This window comes from Pecten maximus, chromosome 6 (assembly GCF_902652985.1).
Source record: "Pecten maximus chromosome 6, xPecMax1.1, whole genome shotgun sequence".
NCBI classification, from domain to species: domain Eukaryota; kingdom Metazoa; phylum Mollusca; class Bivalvia; order Pectinida; family Pectinidae; genus Pecten; species Pecten maximus.
In genome coordinates, this window is record NC_047020.1 from 34,398,206 (window position 1) to 34,416,361 (window position 18,156).

At 34.3% G+C, this 18,156-nt stretch overlaps 1 protein-coding gene across 1 annotated transcript in view; it reads left to right on the forward strand.

The window, feature by feature from the left end:
- Positions 1-1,054: 1,054 nt before the first annotated feature.
- Positions 1,055-18,156, forward strand: part of LOC117329623 (putative oxidoreductase GLYR1) — a 48,462-nt gene continuing 31,360 nt past the window's right edge. Inside the window, exons 1-9 of the mRNA XM_033887647.1 lie at positions 1,055-1,097; positions 1,193-1,229; positions 3,653-3,735; positions 4,128-4,263; positions 4,905-5,021; positions 10,451-10,510; positions 11,453-11,509; positions 13,703-13,888; positions 16,699-16,968. Coding sequence (XP_033743538.1) covers positions 1,063-1,097; positions 1,193-1,229; positions 3,653-3,735; positions 4,128-4,263; positions 4,905-5,021; positions 10,451-10,510; positions 11,453-11,509; positions 13,703-13,888; positions 16,699-16,968 — 981 coding nt within the window. The 5' untranslated portion in view covers positions 1,055-1,062. The remainder of the gene's footprint in view (positions 1,098-1,192; positions 1,230-3,652; positions 3,736-4,127; positions 4,264-4,904; positions 5,022-10,450; positions 10,511-11,452; positions 11,510-13,702; positions 13,889-16,698; positions 16,969-18,156) is intronic.

Below are 18,156 nucleotides of genomic sequence, written 5' to 3' on the forward strand. Positions count from 1 at the left end.
TTTAAACAAAACAATAAACAAAAGATGTCATCCATGGACCTCCTGGTCACCAGCGTTCGTTAGAGTCTACTTATAATGATGATAAGTATTTTAATCAGGTTGAAGAAAATATAACCGATATACGGATGTATGGCAGTCCGAGTTTCCTCTGGCCTCAACGCTAGAATTAAATATAACGTTAAGACAGATGGATGTCATGTAAGCCGAGTTTCCCCGCTGACAGATGGATGTCTTTTAGTCCGAGTTCCCCTGATGACAGGCGGCTGTGGCAGTCACAGGTACTTGTGGACATGATTATGATGTTTTTAATTTAAATGTTATATCATAGACGAGTAAATTACTCCATTACAATCGCATGCTTAATTTGTAAAAAAAAAAAATCGTACCTTGGCCTTATATTGAATAACGGCGAAAAATTCATCACTGATATATCGAATATTTCAGGTTATTATAGTAAGTTGAAACCCGTAGTATGGTATAGACACTGTGTTCTGAAATTTGAAAATAAAAACTATTTGTAGACGTGTACAATTTACATACATATTATTAATGACGTACATTTTTTACAAGCAAATAGTAAACAATCCCGAAATAAATTCCTGGCCATGAAATTAAGTTAGGCAAGCAAACACAAAAAGGTAGGTAAGATTTAAACTTAAGACAAAAACCATAGACATGCATAAGATCTTAAATGCTTATGCATGTCTATGTGTTTTGTCTAAAAAAACGCATCACATCACAAGCACCGAAAACAGTAAAAGGCGCACACAAAAGCATCAAATATACAGTTCATTTGACGAAGAAAAAATATGATCATGTCTGCAATGAGAAAAGCAGGCCTCAAGCAAATAGAAACAACTCCGTGTGATCTTTAGTATTTTGTTCCTTCTATATATATTCATTTAATTCACTTTGAATGAAAGTGTTCTCCGACCCATCGTCAGTTAATAATTGATAGGAAGAGTTATTTCCCTTTGACCACCTTGCAGAAGTAAACAAAACCGTTTCTTTACCCACGCCGAAAAATTACCCACAAAGCACTGTTCACATGCAAATTTCAAGATGGAGTCCAAATTTGAAGTTGACGATCTTGTGTGGTAAGTGATTTGTTGTATTTGATTTATATGATTTTGATTACGCGATTTCAGTTGCGCAAAACACTAAAATATGTATATTATTCATTATTTTGCAGGGCCAAGATGAAGGGATTTCCGGCATGGCCTGGAAAGGTGAGGAGATACGAGTTGATGTAGCCGGTGCTCGATGAAAACCGGGGGTATATTGTAGTTTACATAGCCAAGAACGAGAACCCATCCGACGTGCTGATTCCAGCTGGTAGTTTGGGAGCGGCCATTGAAACAAAAATGGACAAGAAAGCTATAACTTATTATACCGCCCTACATTTACTTACGAATTATGCAAACACATTTACTATTTTCAGACATCTGTCTGACCCATTGTTCTGTTAATATTACAAGACTATTAGGCAGAAAATGATAAATTTAAGAATGCCCCGTCATGTCTATAAATAAACGTTTGGTTTAGGCAAAAATATCAATTAACAGTTTCATCTAGTTGTCCCTTCTTAATTCATTAATTCTAAAGTTTCTGCTACCCAAACACACAATTTTAACAACACACATCTAATATAAAATTTACACAAATAGTATTGACTAAACACAAAGCATAAAAAATATGCATGACAAACTGCTTCTTTTTGGCTCAATCTGTATAAGATTCATATATATATATATATATACGGTGTATATAATTTATATATGAAGACATTTTTTGTCAGAATAGTTTTCTCATGATATAAACGGTTTACAATTCACATTTTGTTAATGTAATTTGCAAAAGTCAAGGAACATTTGTTGGAATATAGATTAAAAAGACAATTTCCTGACATGCATCAAATAAATTGAAAGAAACCCATATTGCTTCCATGTTTTGCTCAAGCTCAGCTTCTATTTCTATTTTCTTCTATAATGTAAGAAGTAGCTGTCAAAAATGGTTATTGTTTCCAAACTTAAAGGTTGATAACTTGGTAAAACAAATCAAAACATCATGAGTTGACAGTAATATAGATTAGATGTTTAAATTGTTAATGTAGAATTAACAGAAGTGGTCATAAGAAAATCCAATAATGTAACTTTTATAATGATAATTCTTTGTTTAATAAGGGTAACATGTTTAGCATGATGCAAATCTTTCACATAGCCCTAAAATAACAGTTTAAACCACAACTCTGATGTACAATACATGGATACATAGTACTAGATAGGTGACCGTTTGAAATTGCTTAAACAAATTACAATACACTGATTCATGTAAACCATGTACAAATTGAATTAATAATAGACATCAAGATAATAAACCAGAGTTATGATAGTAATAATAATCACACCATATAAGAAATGTTGATCACATATACAGTATTTGGGTGGTCGGGTGGCACTTGCTTTTCACCTAGGCGACCAGGGTTCGATTCCCCTATCAGACATGAAAAGGTATGGGGTCACCTGCCCGACCACATGGTTTTCCCCCGGGTACTCCAGTTTTTCAATTCAATTCAAAAATTATTTTATTATTCCAAATATATACAAATACATGTTCAATATACATACAATCAATAAACCTAATTATATTAGAAATTTAGATATTATTTATGTATATTATTATCATTTGTTAAGTTTTATTTTAAATATTTATATATATGAAATAATAGGATCAGACAACAGGATTACCCTATATAAGTCTTTTCCATAGACCGGTTGCAGATAGGTATAATAATTATACATAGTCTAAACAGCACACCTTTCACACTCACACACAATTTCATAAAGGAAAGACATGAAAAATTATGATGAGGAACATAATCATAATAGTTGAAATCTTTTAGTGCTCATTATATATAAGTAAACATGATTTAAGATATATAGATTAATATCTTGAGATAAATCTATATCGCCACATAAAAGTATATGTAAATTAATAAATCCCAGTTTCCTTCCACAGTAAAGTCCCATGAGCACTTCCATCCGGGCCAACAAGCGTTATTAATATAAGTTGATATAACTTGTTTTGCAATTGTTGTAAAGTAAATAAAGTTTATATTCAAATTTATTTAAACACACATATAAAAATGTACATGTATACCGTACATATATGAAGAAAATATTTATATCAAGGACATATGTTTTTTAGTTGAATTTTTAAGGATTGCAGTGATGGGGTTTGCTATACAATGTAAGGAATAGAAATCCCAATGACAACTCAATTAAATATGACAACTTTAAATTTAGATGCATTGTCCCTGTTTGAACATAACATAATTAGCTAAACATAGCTTATGAGAACTTGTGTTTTTACATATATCTCATTTTGTTTTCTCTGCCTTAAAATATGTAGATAGATAATTACATGTACATGCTGTGCATACTGAAGTTAAACTTGTGTGATATTTCATGATCAATGACATCCAGTTTGGGAACATTTAAATTCCAAGATATTAAAATGAACTCATTGCTAGTACGTATGTATATATACTTTGGGTATTAAGGTTTAATTGTTGTTTTTAGTTGGATTCGATAGTTAGATATTAGAGTTTAACATTTTATATTTTATGACCATTATTTCATTTTTGTTTCAGATTATTGAGCCAAAAAATGAAGTCAAACGCCCCTCTAACAAGAAACCACACCATTTTGTTTTCTTCTTTGGTTCAGAGAACTAGTAAGTTTGTGTTGATAACCAAGATCTCTAGGCCAGTTTGTGACTTACAAGTTTATATGATAAATAATGAAAATATGAATATAACCCACACATTTTTAAACAATCTGTATGAAATTAAGTCAGAGCCATAATCCTCTCTTCATTTTTGTGATGTCTTAACATGTCTTAAGCTTTTCTTCTTTTTATTTTCTGAATTGAGAAATCCAATGATAATATCGTCCTTTCACAATAATTTGGTACAAATGTGTTATTTCTATGATTTCACTTCAATATTCATGGGATATGTAATTATTATATTATACAATGATCACATGTGTAAGACAATTACATTAATCATTATGTTAATTACCTGTCATTATTAGAGATTGAGGTGACATCTGGTTTATTTGTAGTGCCTGGATTCCTGAGGACAATGTGTACCTTTACTCTGATCACAGAAATAAATTCAAGCTGAATAATCGCATTCCAAAGGGATTCAAGGAGGCTGTGGAGGCCATAGAGGATGCTTTGAAGGCTCAGCCAACTACAGTAAGACAGTGAACTGGGAGTGTCTAGGTGTTTAAATCTGGTATCTTTACAAAATCAGTCTTTGATAAACTTTGTACTGGCTATTTTTGGTTGAACTGTTCATTATACTTTAAACAACATACATGCCCCCCTCATGTGGTTCCATCTGGGCCAACAAGCATTAATAATATGAATTGAATTGAACTTGTTCTGCAATAGTTTAAACAACATGCATATTACTGTGGAAAAGCACAACTTTTCTGAGGGGTAAAGGAAAGAACACCAGGTTTTTGTGTTTCAGAAGTATAATTACAGCATCATTATTAAAATACACTATTAAAATACATTGGAGACAACACTACATTCTCAAAAATCAGTCGATGATAAGGCAAGAACCAGGTGATAGGGTCGTACTCGATACAGTGCATAACCAGTATTATTTAGACACAAAAACTGGTGAGGTAAGGATTGGCATAACAGCCAATTGAAAGGTATGCAGAATTATTTTAAAAATTAATGGAATATCATGAAAACAAATCTACTTGTCCAACAGACTAACATTAAAAATCACTTCCCTGTCTGTTGTCAAAATCTGCTTCTCGTGACGAGGGGACAAGTGCTTTTGCCATGCCCTGAATTCTTTCTACTTTTACCTTTTGCAGAAAACAATGATTGCTGTAGAGCTTCCTTCAATTGATGAAGAATTGGCACAGATCTTCCCCCACAAATCTCCCTCCCCCCAGAAAGACTACACCCGAGAACCCCTCACTGGCAAAAAGGTACAGGTATTATCCACCTCCTCTCCATGACTATTTCAGTATTTCATGTTGCATAATCTGTTTGACTGATAATGCAAAGTCTCAACACAGTCACTACTTTTAATGCTGTTGTTTTTGTGCTCTTTTCAACAATTTTGTGAAGAAAGAAGTAGGTCAATCAGACTTACATTTTTCTCCACCATTTTTTATGTCCTACACCTCCTGTAGCAATATATATTTTTACAGTGGACCCGCATTGATTTTGAAATATCCTGCCTAGAAAACTTGAAATATGAATGGTTTTGTTGGGGAAAGGATTTGAGGGATTTCCATAGTGTAATTCATATCATTAACCTGGATATTTTAATTACTAACATAGAAATGCATTTTGGGAATGCAACACGGTAAATAAATGAAGTCGTAATACTATGATTATGGTGTCACTTTAAGTCCACAGTTGACAGAGTTGTCTTTTGTATCATTTGTAGTGATCCTCCCCAGACCATTTATAGGCTTACTGACAGGGATGTTTTGTACAAATTGAGTAAACTCTTCACTTGTAAAGCTTATTTCCTGTTGTTTTTACAATGTACCTAAATATTTCAAACTGTTTGACTAAATCAATACAAACCTATGGGAATACCTTGCCTATGTCTGCTAAGATAGAAAATGACAAGGGATTCCGATTGAAAGCAAATTTGTTGAAATATATCCAGGGCCACGTGGATGTTAGTACTTTGATCTATAAAGAATTTCCACAAATTAGATATCATACAATTGAGGTGTCAAACGGTTCATATATAGAAAGGCAATCAGGGTTCTTCCGTTTCAACAGTTTTATTAGTATGCAATACAAAGACCTGTAACACAAAAACAAACACATTACTCAAATTTACATACACACTCTCTCCGACCTTGTACCCATACACAGGTATACACCAAATCAAGCACACCCTCACTCCCATTCGCACCGACGCTATGCTTACCAGGCTTCCAGATCCCCTCAGCTGGATATGATACAGTGGAACTTCGTTAACTCGAACTCGGATAACTCGAATACCCCGCTTAACTCGAAGTACCTCGTCGGTCCCGGCCGAATTCTCTCTTTATCTTAGTAAAGAAAACTTGGAAAACTCGAAGAACTCGGATAATACGAAGTGAAAATTTGGTCCCAACAATAAAAATCCTATTTGAAATGATCGAATAACTCGAAGTATAATTTTCGTCAATCGGTGGTAAACGCCGACATTTTTTAAGAGCTAAATTCCGTTTGTAATACTGAACATATCGGCACTACTAACCTACATGCTATTATAAGTGTTTCATAAATTCATAAAAGAAATTGTCGGTTGAATCTTATAACAACATGTCTTGGTGATAAAAAGTACTGCTTTACTTACATCAAGTAATTTCCTAAGGCGGTCGCCGATATTAGTACACACGATAGTCAACAACTCATCTACCCGTTCGCTCAAGCGGAACTAATCTCTGACACATCGGTAGATCTACCCGGCTGATGTTTTTACAGGTGTAGAAATGAAACAGTCACCGGCGCCTATTAAATCTTTAAACTGCTGAAACTATAGCGTAATTACTGCCAAGGTGTTCAGAGTACAACTGTAACGATCAGTGCTGTCTATTAAATCGGATAAAACGCCTGCTCAGTTACAGTAACATTTTATACGCACATGCGCAGCCTAACTTCCGGTGCTAATACACATGAAAATGGCGTGGTTATCAATAAAAAGTAAGTAGGCCGATCAAACAGTATTTTATATGTTCAATAAAAAGTAATGGTTCTGTTACGTTTTGCATGCGATCTGTGTTAAACTCAAACGGTTACCGGGTATTTGATTGGACATGAATAACTTGTTATTTTGTCGAATTCCGTTTTATCGTTTACCTTTTGCAAACATTACTTGGACATCAGATCGTTCTTGAAGTGACTAAGTGAAAGAAACTTTATTGTGACTGTATATCGGCAAAACTACACCAAATTACAAGTAACATAACGAAACATTACATATATATTTACATGTATTGACCAGTCTTCACACTAAACTGATGAGCGACAGAGCGAAGTTATAATGATTATATAATGTTGACAAATATTGACCAAACTTTTCACCAAAAATGATAACTCGCTTAATTCGAACACTCGAAGTTTTTTCGTGGTCCCGTCGACTTCGAGTTAACAAAGTTCCACTGTATATTACTATATGGTTATAGTGATGTTCAGGGTGACACAACTGACCCTCACGGATAGCAGTTGTAGAGTGATCGGTAAAGGATAGGAGATTTAGCAGGAAAGCTCACTGCGCAGGTACAGTGAAAGTAAGAGAGAAAGTCATGCCGCTCGTCGAGTGTCATGTCCACACTCATCTGTCAGATGAAACGTGCATGTCCGAGGTCAAAGTTAACACTCATGACAGGTAACAAGTACGGATATAACACCACAATACGATTCACAAGTAAAATAAGTACATGTCACCCAGTATACCGCACAGGGACCTGACACATACAGCGTACAATAATAACCTTGGGTTACAAAGGTGTATTATTTAACATGAGTAGATGCTTTATAAAATGAAATCCTAACTTGTGTGAAATATCCCTTTAGTGATGATGACAGTAATTTGAGGTGTTTTTCTCAAGAATATTTTGTTCATATTTGATTAGTGGTTGGCATTACATTTTCACTAAGGTAGCTGTGGTTTCAATAAAACAAGTATACATTGTACTAAACACAGAGAGTCAGTACCAGTAACTACAAAAAATTAAGAGGTTTGACCCAGATTTACACTAAAATACAATTATTCCACTGACAGAGATCAGTTTTTGCTAAATCCGAATTTCAATCCACTGACAGCAAGATATGTTGTCTTCTTACAACTGTTGTTGCATGATCACAGTAGGTTGTGCATGCTTTCTGTGAACATGTGGTGAAAAATATAAATAAGTAGAGATGGAACAAGCTTGACATGGCTGTCTAAGGAAAAATAACACTAAATTGTATTGTTGTTACATACAATTTATCAGTTTAATCGATGGTTAGTCATTTTACTTCTGACTATGACTAAATCGATCATGATTTTTTGTGATTGATCATGGTTTTACTATGACATGGACATTTTTTCAAGATTTAGAGCCAAATAAAACAATTAATAAGTGAACAATATCACTGGTAAAATGAAAGAACATTTCAAAACTTAGCTAGATACCATAAAACGTATCCACAACATTTCCCCCTCTTTTGGTTGATATTTTTACAGATGTTTTCCTTTCTGTTCTAAGACCAATCAATAATTGATCCATCTATCATTTAAGAAATGGAGTTGATTGATCATGAAGTTTGTAGTGATTCCTAACACTACAAAATTTACTCAGTTGAAGCCTTGTGGATCTATCTAGTGCTGCATTCCTATATGAGACAAACATGCTGATATCGGATTTCTAGAAAATGTTGGTTTTATTAAGTTATTATCAATTGATGAGGTATCAGGATTGTTTATCTGAACTGCAATGTCCAAATTTTACTCCATAAAATATTATTCTGGATTTAAAAACTAAGAATTTCATCATATATTTGGTAGAAATATTAAAAAATATATGGGCATTCCAGGAAAAAAAATATGTAAAAATGTACCCCCAAACCAAATTCCTGGATCAGCCTATGCTTTATAATGTAATATCTATACAGTAAAACACGGTAATAACAAATCCAAAGGGACTAACTGAATCAGTTCGTTATATTGATAGTTCGTATAACGTGTATTATGAATTTTATTGTTTTTTCCTAAAAACTTTGCTGTATGAAAATATAAAAATAAAATTACAAGCAAGTACGAATTGAAAGTGATACAATTATTTTAAGTCAGTTATAACTTACTGCTGAAACTTTTCCCGTAAGGCAAATGTCTACAAAGTACTAAAAACATCTGATGTATATGTATCATTTTGAGACTCCAGAAAACGGCTTGTCTCGTGTAAGTAATCACTCGCCGTGGCACCTCTGATTACGGAATGTTCTTTGTCTGTCTCTTTTTTCTCCTCGTCTTCACTGTCCGAAACATTCATAACGTCTTTTACAACATCTGCATCAGTCACCTCCCTAGTATTACTGACGAAATTGGTCGCGGTGACCTTTATCCCAGAAGCCTCGTTTTCACTAGCTCTCAGTCGCTTGATGATAAAGCCATTGCGAAACATACATGTACTGTGTACACACTAAGACATCTAAGAATGGATTAACAACTCGACATAAACGTCGATAAAACAACTCACTTTATTCAAAAGTCACCGAAAACACAACTCACAGATTTGATAGCGGTACAAAATATATACCCTGAAATGTGCCCTCGGTCGCCTCTCGGTAACACGATCGTGATCACCAGGATTTGACTTTACAACTTCGGAAGATGGGTTCGTACTATAGTGTTAAAATAACACGGAATTTCTGCCGACGGGACCACTAAATTGGTTCATTATAGAATGAAATTATAGAATATAATTATAGAATTACATAGAAGTAAGATGGAGAATAGCTGGGGAATCGGAATCAGCTCGCAATATCCATAAAATCGCTATAAGCGTGTTCGTACTAAACATGTTTTACTGTATATATATATAAGTCAATTCTTTGTCAGCCATGTTCCAATATCTACTTTATATAATGATCTTTTGAGTCACTCTTTTAAGTGTGAATGAGTGAATACATTTGAAATCTGAACTTACTGTCTTTTGAAAATGAAGAATAATGTTGTAAAGAAAACATGTGATTTAAGTTGTAACATATTAAATAAAAACGTTGTAAGACTAAAACATGTTGCTACTGAAACCACTCCCATTTTTCCATACATACAGTATAGGCCAAGGGATTGAATCTGCATTAACAAAAAACCTATATCTGATACTTCAAAGTACTTGGATTTGAAGGTTTTCTGATATTTTAGGACTAATGCGGGTCCACTGTATTTTACAAACTCCCAAGATATTTGCAGGACATCCATTTGACCCTTGAGATTCAGCAATTTCAGTTGTCAAATCACTATTTCTCAGAAATCTGAAGGGTCATAACGTATGTCAAATAGACGTGCTTTCAAACCCAACAGTCAAATTTGATTTTGGAGAGTCAGAAACATACCCTCAAGGATCTACTGGATGTTCTGATTGGTTACTTTAACCCTCAAGGATCTACTGGATGTTCTCAATGGTTACTTTAACCCTCAAGGATCTGCTGGATGTTCTGATTGGTTACTTTAGAATGCTAAGCTCATGGTAAAAATAGAAAGCTTCAAATTCACAGAGAACTTGATTGGATTGTTTTACTTTTGTTGTGTAAATTTTGTTGTTTTACTTTCGTTGTTTTACTTTTGTTGTGTAAATTTTAGCTCTGTGTTAATTGTACATTTTTGTGAGCTGTAATTTTATGCATGTCTTGATTTCCTTAGATAAAGTCCCCCACAACAAACAAAATCTTCAAAAGCAAACAAAGAAAAGCAGATCGAATGGTGAGATAAGTTTTTATTTGGTCATTTAAATGCTTTTACACTGTATATTTTTGTATTTAATTGCTGTGAAAATTGTTTTGCTTTGTTCTTTTTTCTGTTTGCAAAATTTAATAAAGCCAGTTATTTTTATATATTTGTTAATCTTCAGCTTTGACAATATGTCAATTTTATTTTACTGGAGATCTCTACATCATGTCACAGTTACCCGGTATATAAAGAGTTTTACTTATGTCAGATATATTTCAAACTTTCTATTTAAGTGGAAATTCCCCAAACTGACTTTTCTGTAAACTGATAACCTCCTGATATTAAACTGAATTGCATCGTACAGCATTACTTCTTCTTTATAATAAACATTGGCATAACAATTCCACTGGAACCTGAATAATGAACCAGTTTTGTGTGCAGAATGGTTAAAATCACTACTGTAAATCAGACTTTCCTTAGTGAACCTGACATAATGATAGGTTAATTGTATACAATATGGTACATACCGACCCATGGAGATGAGGATTTACCATGGAGATGAGGATTTACCATGGAGATGAGGATTTACCACACACGGCTTCACAGTTAGATTTTTCTTAAAACCAGCTTTTCACCCTTATTCTTTCATAGGACTATATATGACCATCAATTTCGTAGCTGATTGATTTGTTTGAAGTTAATTCAATAACTTGCAAACACAATATTGCTCCACCCAATTATACTGAATGTATCATTGAAGCAGCATGCACAATTATATCAGGATTCTGAGAGATAAAATTAATTATTATCTCAATTCTGTCTCCTTTCTAACTGGTCAAATATTCTTATCCCATGCCTGACTGGTTTGATAGTGTTCCGTTGTGTCCCATAAGAGCAATATTGTAGAATGGTGATTTGGAAGGCAATTCCATCGGATAGATGTATGGAATAATACATTTCTTTTTCATTTTGCAGTCCCTCGATTCTACTGTAAAACCGTTGATGAAACCCAAAGACACTATATCCAGAAAGGTAGGATAGCTTAGATTGTGATAACACTTCATTAAAGTACACTTTCTGTATTGTGAACCACTTGTAAAACCATGATTGATCATTATTTTTAAAATGACACATTCTGTCACTCATGATATAAAGTCAAGTTACACATGCAGAAGAAGACTTAAGAGAAGACAATTGATTATCATAATCGAGTGTCAGAAGCTTTTTTAGACAGTCTGTCATTCAGCAGATGTCTTAAATTTGTGGTCATGGTCCAAAGAAAAAGAAATAGTTGTGATCTGTCCTGAGGCATACCCAGAGAAAGATTTTCTACCCCAGTTATAACATAGGCCTAAAACATTTTATGTTAACAGTACACCTGTTTTTCGCTGTCTACTTTTGGTTTCGTTTACCAGGGAAACCCTGTCATAGAATGTTGGTAATGGTGTTCAGCATATCAAACTGTCAAGATACTCATGTAAAATTAACTTATTAATTGGCCAATGTTAATTTTCATTCATGTTTTATTGTCCTTATATGACATAAAATCCCGTCGTTGACATGTTACCCAACACAACTTACCTATAAGATCAATCACACTTCCGTAGAAAGTTTTATAATTCAAAGTTTCGGGGAACAACACTGGAGCCCAGACTTCCAAATGCCTGATCCTGAAATGTTTGAAGAATTTTCAACAGCAGTCCAGGGATGGTTTATAGTTTCATTTTTTTCATCAGGCTTACTGTTCAGTTTTGCTGATTTTATACAAGATAGCTTTACTTTTGAAATGCTAGTTATGATTGGTTGTTGGTTGGAGCATTCCACCAATCAGCATCACTGTTTTGTGGGACTTTGTAGGTTTTGATATAAACAAACTCCCGCAACTTAGCTGATGCTGTTAATTAAGTAACCGAGATTTAGTTCTTGTTGAAAGGTACAAAAAACTATTATTAGTTGAAACATGATCGATGATGATAAACGAAGGATCGATTAATTGATGGTCAAGTACAAATGACCAGGCGTCAACGAAATTGATCAATTGGAATAACACTTTTACAATATCTTGATATTGTACTTATTACTGGGTAGTAATGATACAGTTTCAAAGTACTGCTGTATATTGTGATACAATATGACCAAATATTTTCAATGGGTACCATTTTATTCACCTGACATCCTTGTTACATCAGTTTTTGAGATAGTTTATGAAAGTTAATCTTGGTCAATAAATATAGATCCAACACTCCTTCTATTTGCTATAAAACAACCCCTAGAGGTCTTGGAGTACTATCAATGGAATTTTAGTGTGGAAATATAAGGTATAAAATTTCCATCTTTTACCATGTTTAAGATTACATTTTTTTGCATCCAAACTCATCTCTAGGTATGATAAAATGACAATTGAGTGTTGAAAATATTTTAAAATTATTCTCAAATTTACCACAGTTTTATTTTAAATTTCACTGCATAGTAAGGCGATTATGATCCATAAAACATGTAAAAGGTTAACATTCCTGACATCCCTAACTTTACCACTAGCCGGGTGAGTGATGTACGATATCCTGTATGTTTTTCTATAAAACATGTAAATGGTAAACATTCCTGACATCCTTCCTCCCTAACTTTACCACTAACCGGACGAGTGATGTACGATATCCTGTATGTTTTTCTGTATGACACTGTGATTGATTACAATGATGTACGATATCCTGTATGTTTTTCTGTATGACACTGTGATTGATTACAATGATGTACGATATCCTGTATGTTTTTCTGTATGACACTGTGATTGATTACAATGATGTACGATATCCTGTATGTTTTTCTGTATGACACTGTGATTGATTACAATGATGTACGATATCCTGTATGTTTTTCTGTATGACACTGTGATTGATTACAATGATGTACGATATCCTGTATGTTTTTCTATAAAACATGTAAATGGTAAACATTCCTGACATCCTTCCTCTATAACTTCACCACTAACCGGACGAGTGATGTACGATATCCTGTATGTTTTTCTATAAAACATGTAAATGGTTAGTGTTCCTGACATCCCTAACTTTACCACTAGCCGGGTGAGTGATGTACGATATCCTGTATGTTTTTCTATAAAACATGTAAATGGTTAGTGTTCCTGACATCCCTAACTTTACCACTAACCGGACGAGTGATGTACGATATCCTGTATGTTTTTCTGTATGACGCTGTGTTTGATTACAGAGTACAGGTTCCCTCACACCAAAAAGATTCCCCGTCAAACGTCCAGCAGGAGTTGGAGGAGAGCCGAGATTTAAGAAACAGAAAATGGTTTCTAAAGTGCATGGGTCTCCCAGTAAATCTTTGTCTACAGCCGACTCAACAAAAATCAAACCAAAGACTAAAGCAGAATTATCAGCATCTGCCTCGGTAAGTATCTTAAAAGGTTCAGACGTATGTTCATATTTGCCTTGGAAAGTATCTCCAAGGCTCGGATGTTTGTTCATATTTGTCATGGAAAGTATCTTCAAGGTTCGGAAGTTTGTTCATATTTGCCTTGGAAAGTATCTTCAAGGTTCGGACGTTTGTTCATATTTGGCTTGGAAAGTATCCTCAAGGTTCGGACGTTTGTTCATATTTGGCTTGGAAAGTATCTTCAAGGTTCGGACGTTTGTTCATATTTGGCTTGGAAAGTATCCTCAAGGTTCAGATGTTTGTTCATATTTGGCTTGGAAAGTATCTTCAAGGTTCGGACGTTTGTTCATATTTGGCTTGGAAAGTATCTTCAAGGTTCAGATGTTTGTTCATATTTGGCTTGGAAAGTATGTTCAGAGTTTAAGAGATTTGTCAGCATCTGTGTTAAAACTAAATTCTGACAGGGCTGGTAGAATTGATGTGTCAAGTGTGGTGTTTTCAGGAAAAGTCATATTACAAGTGAGATGATGAAATGTAACCTCTTACGAATGATAATGATATTGAGCAATTTATTTCAATGTATTCCAGCAAATATTATCTGGAATGTAGAATTGTTGTATCTATTCAAGGGAATGTGTGTTCTGAAATAGGAAATGTAGTATTGTCCAATCTGTTCCGGTGAATGTTATCTGAACTTGGAAATGTAGAATTGTCCAATCTGTTCCGGTGAATGTTATCTGAACTTGGAAATGTAGAATTGTCCAATCTGTTCCGGTGAATGTTATCTGAACTTTGAAATGTAGAATTGTCCAATCTGTTCCGGTGAATGTTATCTGAACTTTGAAATGTAGTATTGTCTATTCTGTTCCGGTGAACCCTTGTTCCCTGATGAGGATCATGTTGATGATGTCTGATAGAATGTTATTATGAATTGAAAAACTGCTAACTCTGTCCAACAAGTGTTATCACATATCAGGAAGTGTTTGAGTTTCATCAGAAATATAGATTTGTAAGGTTTTCTCAGTGAATTTCACTAGGAAATTTAGTTTGTATTTGATCCTATCAGCATCAAATATTCCCAAAAGTGAGACTAAGGTGTCATCATCAAGTTGACTTGAAAGTTTTATATTTGTTGTTCAAAAAGTGTAAATCCAAATTTAACCAAACTTATAGTTAGACTACTACATAGTGTCAATCTAATCATCCAGAACTTTTGGTCTAGTGACTCTGTATGCTGGGTAACTGGTTTTAAACTTTTGTGTAGCTCGGTTTGCCAGGAAGGCCAGTCCTATGTTAATCAACCTGGATTTATATTGTAGTATGGACGTCATAACTCAATATCAAGATAAAAAAAATCTTAGTATGGACATCATAACTCAATATCAAGATAAAAAAAATCTAAGTATCGACATCTTAACTCACCATCAAGATAAAAAAGATTCTTAGCATGGACATCTTAACTCACCATCAAGATAAAAAAGATTCTTAGTATGAACATCATAACTCAATATCAAGATAAAAAAGATTCTTAGTATGGACATCTTAACTCACTGTCAAAATAAAAAAATTCTTTGTATGGACATCTTAACTCACCATCAAGATAAAAAAAATCTTAGTATGGACAACTTAACTCACTGTCAAAATGAAACAATTCTTAGTATGGACATCTTAACACACCATCAAGATAAAAAAAATCTTAGTATGGACATCTAAACTCACTGTCAAGATAAAAATATTCCTAGGATGGACATCATAACGCAATATCAAGATAAAAAAAATTCTTTGTATGGACATCTTAACTCACCAAAAATCTCTTTGTTTTCAATTTGATACATAATAAAGTGGGAAAATAAAGGGAAAAAAAAAAAAAAAAATGAATTCGGTCCAGAGTGATCTTCTACTTGATAATGGGGCAGATGACCTTGAACATTCAACAATGTGCTTGTCTGTGCTATCTCTATTACTTCACTGATCATACATCTATTTTTAGTAATCCAGTGAACGTTTGTTCGGATCCAGTACCTATTTTGGACCATACCAACGTTATTATTTACTAAACCCAATACATATATAACGAGTATACAAATATCTATATATGGACCTTGGATTGGAAATGTTTGTCCCCGTTAATGTAACCGAACCCTGAAAGGTTTCCAAACCTTGAATAATTCCAGTCTTAGGTGGATGTAAATTCTGGTTGTATAGATGACAATATGCTAAGACGATGTGTGTTATGATTTGTAGTCACGTAGCCAATAATGTTTAATTGTTCTGACTTTAATCAAGTAACCATCGGCTAGATCCATTAATTAGAACATTACTATCTATCATATCTGATATGTATGGTTAAACCAGGGATCAATGTAGACCGAATACTACAGATTTGCCTTCCTAATTAACTATTTGCTGTTTTTACTTGGAAAATGTGTTTTTAATGCCAAAAAACTGAAACTTTGATGTTTAAATTTCCCCTTTTCAGAACTGATTTTCCCCTATGGTCCAAAAAGGGTAGTTTCCCATAAATTCTAGATTAATCCCTGTTTAAACAATCGTTCAGAGCTTCATTCAAAATACTAGGCTCTAGTTTCATCATTCTTCATATAAATTTCCATAGGGAAAATATAGAAAAAATATCTAGAATTAGAAGGTATTGGTGGTAAAGATTAAAAAGAGAGTTACTGAAGTTGACATTTCAAAGCTGGGTTTAATAGAGAATTGAATTTTAACAATGTTTATATCAGAAGTGTATATGAGTTGAATCCTACCTTGTATGATACCTGTATTACGAGTGTGTTTGTAATGTCAAGAGTTACCTCCCCTTACAGCGCATATCGGAGGAGAACATGATGTCCCCAGAGAAGGACTCTCCAGTGAGGAGTTCTCATTCCTCTCCCGATATGTCTGGTAATCCAATGTCGTCAGCAGGGACTCAGATCGAGGAGACACTGCTAAAATCACGAGCTGCAGCTAAAACAGTCATCCCTACACCGTCGAGGATAGGCTTCCTTGGACTAGGAATTATGGGACAAGGCATGGTGATGAATCTTCTGAGGTCGGGTCACGAGGTCACGGTGTGGAACAGGACAGCTCTCAAGGTCAGTTTGCACTGTTTTACCTTCTTGTAGTCCTACCATTATTATGTTTTTCCTTTTACAGTATGGTTGCTTTCACTTACTGAACCTATCACTAGCCCTCCACCTCTGGGTTGCGAGTTCGAAACTCAAGTGGGGCAGTTGCCTGGTACTGACTGTAGGCCGGTGGGTTTTCTCCAGGCTACTCTGGTTATCCTCCACCTCCGAAATCAGGCATGTCCTTAAATGACCCTGGCTGTTAATAGGATGTTAAACAAAATAAACCAAACCAAACCAAAAGAACCTGAAATATGATTGACTGGCATAGATCTGGAACTTTCTTCATATCATAGTTTTAACCGCAACACAATATCAAGGGAAACTGGCTTTCAAAGTTTCACATTTGTAAACTTTGATAGACATTTGCTGTTACATTTAAGTGAATTTCAGTCGTACGTTGTCAACATACATGGAGTGGTTGGATATATAGATGCAGACTGATACAGACTAACATGTACAGTGCATTCCTCTATCAGGTTTGTACCAGTTGTACCGGTATGAATCTGCTGTATGGATGTTGATGTGTATGTAGACCAGAGATCGAGGTGAATGGGTGTTGATCTGTATGTAGACCAGAGATCGGGCTGTTTGGATGTTGATCTGTATGTAGACCTGAGATTGTCTGAAGTACTCCTCTATATTCCCAGAATAAGATTTGTACATATCATCAATACCTGAAGTAGTTTTGCACTAGTGTTTGATTTTGAGGATTTCTTCCCTGTGAGTTATGTCCCTTTGATGACTTACTTACATCGGTTTAGGTTTAGGCGAGAGCGAGCATTACTATGTTAGCTTCTGGATTGCATTTCTGGTTAACTTTCATAAATCGGTATTTCCATGCTGATAATTTTTTAAAGAATTTTACAAAATTCCTGTAATATTGAAGAAAACTTATTTTCATAACACTGAGCCTTTCTAAGGGAAAGGTTGAATATATGTCTTTGAGGTAGAGATTTAACTTGTGGCAGTTACGATACTTGTTTATAACATGGGGTAAGAGGTTATCCTTTGTAACCTATGAAGTTTGTTGAAATAAGTTAGGTTGAATCAAATTCAGGGATCTTAACTTACTACATAATAACCAAAATTTTTATTAAGCTTGTTCCTCAGAAATGTCACAGAAATATGCATGTTGAGCTGTTTTTAAATGAA